The sequence below is a fragment of the Lontra canadensis genome, unplaced genomic scaffold, assembly GCF_010015895.1.
Source record: "Lontra canadensis isolate GAN:19392208 unplaced genomic scaffold, GSC_riverotter_1.0 scaffold52, whole genome shotgun sequence".
NCBI classification, from domain to species: domain Eukaryota; kingdom Metazoa; phylum Chordata; class Mammalia; order Carnivora; family Mustelidae; genus Lontra; species Lontra canadensis.
Window position 1 is genome coordinate 11,241,295 of NW_022631046.1, and position 8,881 is coordinate 11,250,175.

The 8,881-nt window shown below is 35.2% G+C and overlaps 1 protein-coding gene across 4 annotated transcripts in view; it reads left to right on the plus strand.

Moving 5' to 3' along the window:
* NEDD1 (NEDD1 gamma-tubulin ring complex targeting factor) overlaps positions 1 to 1,174 on the plus strand; it is a 47,000-nt gene extending 45,826 nt beyond the window's left edge. For all 4 annotated transcript variants that reach the window (XM_032874283.1, XM_032874285.1, XM_032874286.1 and 1 more), the window contains 2 exons: positions 58 to 124; positions 560 to 1,174. In XM_032874283.1, the coding sequence (XP_032730174.1) occupies positions 58 to 124; positions 560 to 664 (172 nt within the window). In that variant the 3' untranslated portion in view covers positions 665 to 1,174. The remainder of the gene's footprint in view (positions 1 to 57; positions 125 to 559) is intronic.
* The last annotated feature ends 7,707 nt before the right edge of the window (positions 1,175 to 8,881 follow it).

Here is an 8,881-nt window from a genome sequence, read left to right on the forward strand (position 1 = left end):
GGTCTAGAATTGGCAAAACCATTATAATTCTAACAAGTATTTTATATTCTTCCCTAGAGAAGCATGCCATAGAGACATTGTGAATTTGCAAGTGGAGATGATTAAACAGTTTCACATGCAATTGGTAGGTATGACATATTTTATTTTAAATGAGTGTTGAATTGTGGATCTAAAAATAAAGAGTGATATATTTTTACTTTATTATATCTAGTTGCTAGAATAAATAAACAGAGTTTTAGAAATTCAGTAAGTAAAATAGTCACCCTTCTTTTTAACCTATAGTTAAGGCTACTTTTACACAGCTTTTATTTATTTGTTTATTTAAATAAGTAAGCTAAAAGCTTCCCACATGTGCAAATCTAAGCCTTCCAAATATATAACTTTCACCAGTGATTTTTCGTTTATATTAACAAAGTAGTGAGGATGGTTAAATACAAGAAATACCATTCAGCTGGTTAATTGGACATGACAGAAATGATAGCTGAAATTATGCAAAACAGCTTCCCAAATAAATGTGAAATACCAGTGATTTAAAAAGCTTTTTTTTTTTCTTTTCTAGAATGAAATGCACTCTTTGCTGGAAAGATACTCAGTGAATGAAGGTTTAGTGGCTGAAATTGAAAGACTACGAGAAGAAAACAAAAGACTGCGGGCCCACTTTTGAAATTTCAGTGAATACCTTAATGATAATTTGGGAAGCTTCTGGTGACAGAACTGCATGGAATCAGTATTGTTTTCATGGTCTCTGGGAAAAAAGTTTTTTTCAAGTAAAATGGTGATGGGATTTTATACCAACCACTATTTCACCTTCTCTGTCAAAGATATTTATATTTTTATATTAAAAACTGTACAACATGTCATCTGTTTAACAGGAAAGTCAACAGGATCTTTAATTTCTGAAAGCTTTAGCTATACACTAAGTGCCCTTTTCCGTAAGAAATGAAAATTGTGCGAAAAAAATACGTTATGTATGTTTTTTAATCACCTTTTTTAGCAAATAATATTTTTGATTGACAGTTGCCTTCCAAATTTTTTTGGATGTTTGAGGATTAAAGAGTTTGATACGCCTTCTATTTTTATGGTGAAAGCAATTTTTAAATGGCAGTTGGTATTTCTAAGCAATTGCCTAGTAAAACACAAGGTTGGTTAGTAATTATTTTAACTTGATAAGGTCAAGTATGACTATTATTTATTACTTGAATTTTGGGAATTTTGGATTGCACAGATTATTATATATCTATTGCATTTATATGTTTTGTACTTCTCACAAATCTCTACTCCTGTTTGGTATTTTTTAGCTAATTTCACTTTACCTATGAAAACGTTTAGAAGCTTATAAAACTTGACTAGAACTGCATATCTGCTGATTATCTTATGAATTAATAACATGCAAAGTTATTCTGTAAAGTTTTAATCAACATGATTCAACTTATAATCAGTGAAAATGTTTTATTAGATGCTAAGTATTCAGTATTAGTCCCATTTTTCCCCTTCCAAATGAGAAGTGTGAATTATTTTGTTTTGTGGTTTATATCATTAACTTTCCTAATTCTTTGTGTGCTGTGTATAATGTTTTTATGTTACTGACCTTACTATGAAATTTAGAAAGGTTAACTGTCAAAAGAATTCACAGCTCTCTGGTATGGGTGGATGTATCTATACATCTACCCGCTATGATATACAGTCTTGGTGATACAAGATTAGGAGGGCTTCTGGCTTCTTTACCTTCTTGTAGTCTCTTGTCCCAAAGATTTAAACTATATACCCTGTATACAGCACTCCTACCCAGTTTGACTTCTGAAATAAAAATATTTACTAAAATAAAAAGGAAATCTAGCTAGCTTACTAACTTTATGATTTTCCAAAGTGGTGGAAGTTTTAAGGATATATTTAATAAGCATAAATGTACTAATAATTACTTCAGGAAATAAAAACAGAAATATTACTTTTTCCCAGTGTGGCTCAGAGAATACGATTGTGTTGAAGTGTAAATGAGTGCTGATGTGATCTTTTTTCCTGACACATTATTGGAAGCATTATGATTTGTAACAAGTTGCCTTATATATCATTATCAAACAGGTTTAGAAAACGTAAAAGTGTGTTCTGCCTACAGGCTGTATTTAAGTCCATTAATATTTCCTATTGCCTTTTTCTGTAAATGCACATGATGTGTATTAAAAGAGGTAGGATAAATAAAACAATTTTAGTAATCGTATACATATGGATGAAACATTTTGTCATGGAATTTAAAAGTTAAGTACAAAAAATAAAATTTTTATATGATAAAAATGAGAAGTCTAAATTGAACTTTTGCCTTTGGCCAAAATGGAATAAGAGATTGGATTTACCTATTTGAAAGTCTAAAAATGCAAAATATGAGACAGTTTTCAAATATGGTATTAGGCAAAACAGGACAGTGTTCCCTGAGAGAGGGAAACAAATGAGACCCAAGAAACCCAATGAACCTCTAAGTACAGGAAATAAAACTATACCAAAATACGTAATAATCAAATTTGTTAAAACTGGTTTCAGAGGAAAACTCTTAAAAGCAGCTAAATTTAAAAGACACAGAAGAACAAAGACAAGACTGTCAGAGACAGTGGAGTAACATCTTTAAAGTACTGGAAGAAAAATACTCAACTTTGAATTCTATATCCAGCGAAGATATCTTTCAAAAATGAAAATAAAGTAAAAACTTCTCAGACCTTGAAAGGCTGAAAGAATTCATCACAAGCAGACTTGCTGTATAGGAAATGTTAAAGAATGCCTTTAGTTTGAAGGAAAATGTACCAGATAGAAATATATTTCTATAGAAAGTAACCAGGATATGAAAATGGTAAATATATGAACAAATGTAAGGCTTTTTTTTTTCCATTTTAAATTGTCCTTAAAGGATAATTAATGTTTAAAGGAAAAATGATGGTAAGATGTTGTGTGGTTAACATAAGTAAAATGGAAGTTCTGACAATAGTATCAAGGATGGGCAGAGGGAACCTACATATACTACTCTAAGGTTCTAACACTAACTGTGAGATAGTGTAATATTACTTGAAAGTAAACTGTGATAAGTTAAGAATATGTACTGTCAGCCCTAAAGCAAAAATAAAAAGCCATAACTAATAAACCAACAAAGATCATAAAATGTAGCCACAAAAAATAATACAAAAGAAGGAAGAAAAATAAGAAAGGGAGACAAAGAATAAATGGGACAAAGAGAAAGTATATTAAAAAAAAATGGTAGATTTTAAACAGCAATATCAATAATTACATTAACTGTTAATTTTCGTTACCCTGCTCAGATTGAGTTTTTTTTAATCCAGGTAGATATTGAATCCATGAAACCTATCTAAACATAAAGACAGATGGCTTAAATATGAAAATAAATGTCCATATTAGAAAATTCAAATCAAGGACTGAAGCTTCCACCTTAAGCTAGAAAAATAATAGCCAGTGAAACTCAAACAAACGAAAGGAAAAAGGACTAGAAAAAAAAATCAATGCAATAGAAAACAAAATCCATTGAGAAAGTCAGTGGAACTGAAAGCTAACGCTTTGAGAGCAATACAATCAATAAATCTTTAGTCAGACTTTGAAAAAAAGAAGACAAATTACCAATATTAGGAATGAGAGAAAGGACTACAGATTCTACAATTTTTTTTTTTTTTTAAAGAGAGCACATGCAAGTGGAAGGAGGGTCAGAGGGCGAGAGAGAATCTCAAGCCAACTCTGTACTGAGCTCAATCTCAGCACCCTGAGATCACGACCTGAGCTGAAATCAAGTCAGATGCTTAACTTACTGAGCCACTCAGGCATCCCTACAAATATTTCTGATGGAAAATGCCAAACCTAACCACACTGGTGAAATCTTTCAAATATTTAAGGAGGAAAATCCAATTCTCAACAAATATATGCATGAAATAGAAGAGATAATTCCCAACTCCTCCTTTGAGACCAGCATTACTCTGATACCAAAATCAGAAGATAAATGACAAGCCAATATTTATCACAAACACAGATGCAAAAGTTCTAAACAAAGTTTAGCAATTTGAATTTAATGATGGGTAAGAAGGATGATATATGAACTAGTGAGGTATATGTTAATGCAAATTTGGGCTAACATTAGAAAATAATATAATTATTGACAGACTAACATAGGAAAACCATATGATCATCTCAATAAATACAAAAAGGGCATTTGACAAAACCCAACATTGATTTCTGATAAAAACTCAGTAAAGAAAAATAAAAGAACTTTCTTGATAAAGGGCATCTTAAGAAAAACCTGCAGCTAACCTCATACTTAAGGTTGAAAGACACGATGTTTTCCCCCTAAGATCAGAGACAAAGCAAGGAAGTCCATTATCTTCTATTAAACATATATTGGAGTTTCTACCAAGATAATTTGTCAAGAAAAAGAAAAACCATTCAAATTATAAAGGAAGAGGTAAAAATCTCCTCACACATGACATATTGAACTCTACAGAAAACGTATGGAATATATAAAAATTCTAAAATTAGTAACAACGTTGCTGTATACATGGTCAGTGTACTGATCAGTTGTCCCCCAACTCCAAACTATATAATCAGCCATTCTTCACAACCCCAGTGCAGCTCTTTCTGCCCAAGGGTCCTGTCCCCATGCTTTAATAAAACCATCTTTTTGTGCACACACACAATCAGTTGCATTTATATATACTAAAAAAAAAATCAAAATGAAGAAAAAATATTTTTCATTTATACTATTTATACTAGCATCAAAAATATTACATTTTCATTTATATATTATATAAAATATATTTCATTTATACATGAATATAATATATATGAACATATACATTTATACTATTTATACTAGCATCAAAAATATTACATACTTAAGTATAAATTTGATAAAAGTTATTCAAGACTTGTACACTGAATTCTACAAAACATTCCTAGAGAAAGTAAACCTAAATAAATGGAGAGATGACATGTTCAGAAATTGGCAAGTGTCAGTTCTTCCCACATTGATTTACAGATTTGGTATAATACCAAAAAAATTTTTAGCAGAAACTATTTTTCTCTTCAACTATGTCTAATTCACTGTTTACCTAACCTGGTTAAGTATTTAATATCACCTGTTTCGTTTTGCAGCTTAGAGTTTCCACTTGGTTCTTTTTTAAATAGTTTCCAATTCTCTGTTGAACTCTTATAATTTAATTCCTTAAATGTATTCATCTTAGTTATTTTATTTTATTTTTTTTAGATTTTTAAAATTTATTTATTTGACAGAGATCACGAGTAGGCAAAGAGGCAGGCAGAGAGAGAGGAGGAAGCAGGCTCCCTGCTGAGCAGAGAGCCCGATATGGGGCTCAATCCCAGGACCCTGGGATCATGACACGAGCCAAAGGCAGAGGCTTTAACCCATTGAGCCACCCAGGCGCCCCATCATCTTAGTTATTTTAAAGTCTGTGTCTGATAACCCTAATATCAGAATATTCTGTGGATTTGTTTCCATTTTACATTATTTCTCTCAGGTTTTGGTCACATTGTGCCTTCTCGTCCTCTTGAATATTTCTTTACTGAGGGATTGACATTGTTAAGAAAAAATGTAGAAATACTCTTTTTTTAAAAAAGATTTTATTTATTTATTTGAGAGAGAGAGAGAACGTGAGAGTGGAGAGGTCAGAGGGAGAGCAGACTCCCTGCGAGCAGGGAGCCCGATGCGGGATTAGATCCTGGGACTTCAGGATCATGACCTGAACTGAAGGCAGTCGCTCAACCAACTGAGCCACCCAGGCACCCCTGTAGAAATACTCCTGAGTCTTTGAATGCTGTTATCTTCTCCCAGAGATTTACTTTTCACTGTTGTAGGCAGCTAGAGATGAGCTAATTGTGAGTTGAGTTTATGTCCCTGGTTTATTCTTATTTTTGTTGTTTAATCTTTGAGGATTTTTTTTTTTAATATTTATTTATTTGAGGGAGAGCCCATGTGCCAACAGGGGGCAGGGCAGAGGGAGAAAACTCAAACAGACCCTGTGCTGAGCAAAGAGCCTGACATGGGACTCAATCCCACAACCCTGAGATTATGACCTGAGTCAAAATTAATCAAGAGTCAGACAACAGACTGAGCCACCCAGGCACCCCAGTCCTTCAGAGCTTAATCAAAACTATTAGGATTCTGTCAGGTCCTGTCTTAGCGTGTCATGAACTCTTAATTTTTTGTCTCTCCAACTCTGTAGAGATTTTCAAAGTTCTGCTTCTTATTGATGTTTAGATAGACTGTTTCACAGTTGGAGTTAACAAAATGCCAGGAAAGAGTGCTGTGGATAGTCACTTTTTCTTATCTAAAATATTTCTAGTGAGGAATTATTTTAGGTATCAGATTATCAAGTTCCTCATTCTTGGAGAAAATAGAGCTCTTATAGACTACAGTGATACAAAGATAAATAATATGTGTACATTGATGTTATTTGTGGGAAAATCAAGGGTGTGGCTATAGAAATGGTCCTGAATCTCTGAGAAGAAAAAGAGTATCTAGACCAAGAATTCTCAAAATGGAGTTTGGTGATCCCTGGGAATTTCCAAGATAATTTTGGGGTCTGGTGAGATCAGATTATTTTCATAATAATACTAAGACAGTGTCTTTCTTGCTCTTACTTTCTCATGGGCACAGTGGAATTTTCCAGAGGCTACATAACAAGTGAGTACTATTGCCCTGATATTTAATGGAACAGGTACTTGTGTATTCTTTTTTTTTTTTTTAAGATTTTATTTATTTATTTGACAAAGAGAGACAGAGAGAGGAAACACAAGTGTGTCGAGTGGGAGAGGGAGAAGCAAGCTCCCTGCTGAGCAGGGAGCCCGATGCGGGGCTTGATACCAGGACCCCAGATCATGAGCTGAGCCGAAGACTGTTAAAACTGAGCCACCCAGGCACCCCGGTACTTGTGTATTCTTGTTCTTTCTAGAATTTTCTAAGATGAACTCTTTGAAGTCCTCAATTTTTAATGGTATAAAAAAGACTGATACTGAGAAAATTGAGAGCCTGGAGTGTATCTTTTCAGCTGAAAAAAAGGACACTTATGAAGCTTAAGGGCATGGTTCCCCTATTAGTCAAATGTGCTTAGTCACAGTAATTAAGTCAAGAGTGAGAGAAAAGCATGTCTAGAAAAGAATTGTGGGTGTGACTTCTGGCTTTAGGCACACGGAGCAGACTGGAATCAAATGCATAGAAATTCACAAATTGTTTTAGACAGTTAAATTAGCAAAAGCACTGCCATCTGGGACTAAAAGAAATGAAAGCTCTTTGAAAATCCTTTTTTAACTCCTGAGAAAGTTGCTCCATTGTTAAAATGGCCTATCTTCCAAAGCCCTTTCAGGAGTGGTTGAGGAGGAGGATGAAATCTCAAAGAGCAGGGTCAAAACCTAGAAAACAAGGGATGGTGGGAGGCTTTCCCAGGAAACAAAACCCAGGCCTAACCAGAAACGTTCCCCATCCACAGAGCAACATTTGTCCTATGTGATTTCAGAATTGCTGTGGGCCAGTGACTGCTAGGAGGCCCTCGTTCTTAAATGGGGGTGTGTATTGCTGGTATCTTCCCCCCAATTCACTGCTTTTCATAAGCTTTGTGTGTGTGTGATCAGGTGGGGGCAGGTAGCTCATTCTTTTGTTTGGTATTCTCTGAACAAGAGCAATCTTTGTTCTTTTCAAAATGAGACTCATCTGGATCTCATGTAACTTAGATTACAAGATCCTAAACTTGAAATGTGATGCAGCAATTGGATGTGGCTTTTGAGAATCCATTGATGGGGATGAGCATATATTGATTTGGGAGGGACACGAGGAACTGTGGCCCAGAGAGCAGAGTGTGATGTATTGTCAACACCAGTCCTTCTCCCCTACCTGTTTTCCTGCCCTTTGGCATTTGACTTTGCAGTTCCCACTAGTAAAAACGTAGTGTGTTTTCCCCATCTTCTGTCTTTGGGTTTGGTCATGTGGCTGATAAGAGCAGAAGCGATGGTGCACCAGTTTTAAGCCTAAGCTTTAAGAGGTATGACATGTTATCACCTTCAACTTCTTGAAGTACAACCCATGCACTTCCAATGTGGACATTAACCACACACGCACGCACACACGCACGCACACACGCACGCAGACGAGCTGCCTGGGCTAGCCGCTGGTCCCAAAAGAAAGATGAGACATGTGAAGGAGAGTTGTCTCAGCCAGCCTCCTTGCTAGGCTTTCTGTCTTCCTCTATATATTCTTGTCTGCCATATTGACCTCTATTCCATTTGTTTCTACCCAAAAGGCAAATCTAATTGTCCATGGGGGAAAAACCATGCTCTTTGGTGTGGCATCGTGCGTCCTTCTTTGAAGAATTGTCTCTCAGTTCTCCACACACCCTGCCCCTGATATTCCAGTCTCAGGATCCAGAGAGTGCCAGACCATTTCACGGCTCTGAGCCGTTACCTTCATGGTTCCTTCCATCTGGCAAGCTCCTACAGCTCCTGCAGGACATGTCCTTCAGGACGTATCACCTCTTTTGTGATACTTCTCTGTCACTTAAAGGCAATCATATCCTCTTCTGTGCCCCTGAAAATTCATTTCCTACTAAGGTAAATCTTACAGAGAATGGGATGATTTTGTCTGCAGGTTTCTCTTCCCAGGGGGCAGAGACCATTTTTATTCCTCTTGGTGGATGCAACATCTAGTATGATGCTTTGCCCTCTGTAGAGGTTCAATATCATTTCTGATCTTATTGTTGAACAATGGAATCCATATAGGGATTGTTATAAATTATTAGTTTCTGTGTGGTATTTGTTAAATTTGCAATAAACTAGGAATATGATTAACTGTAACTCTTCCTTCGTCACACATGTCAAATAATAGCATTTACAG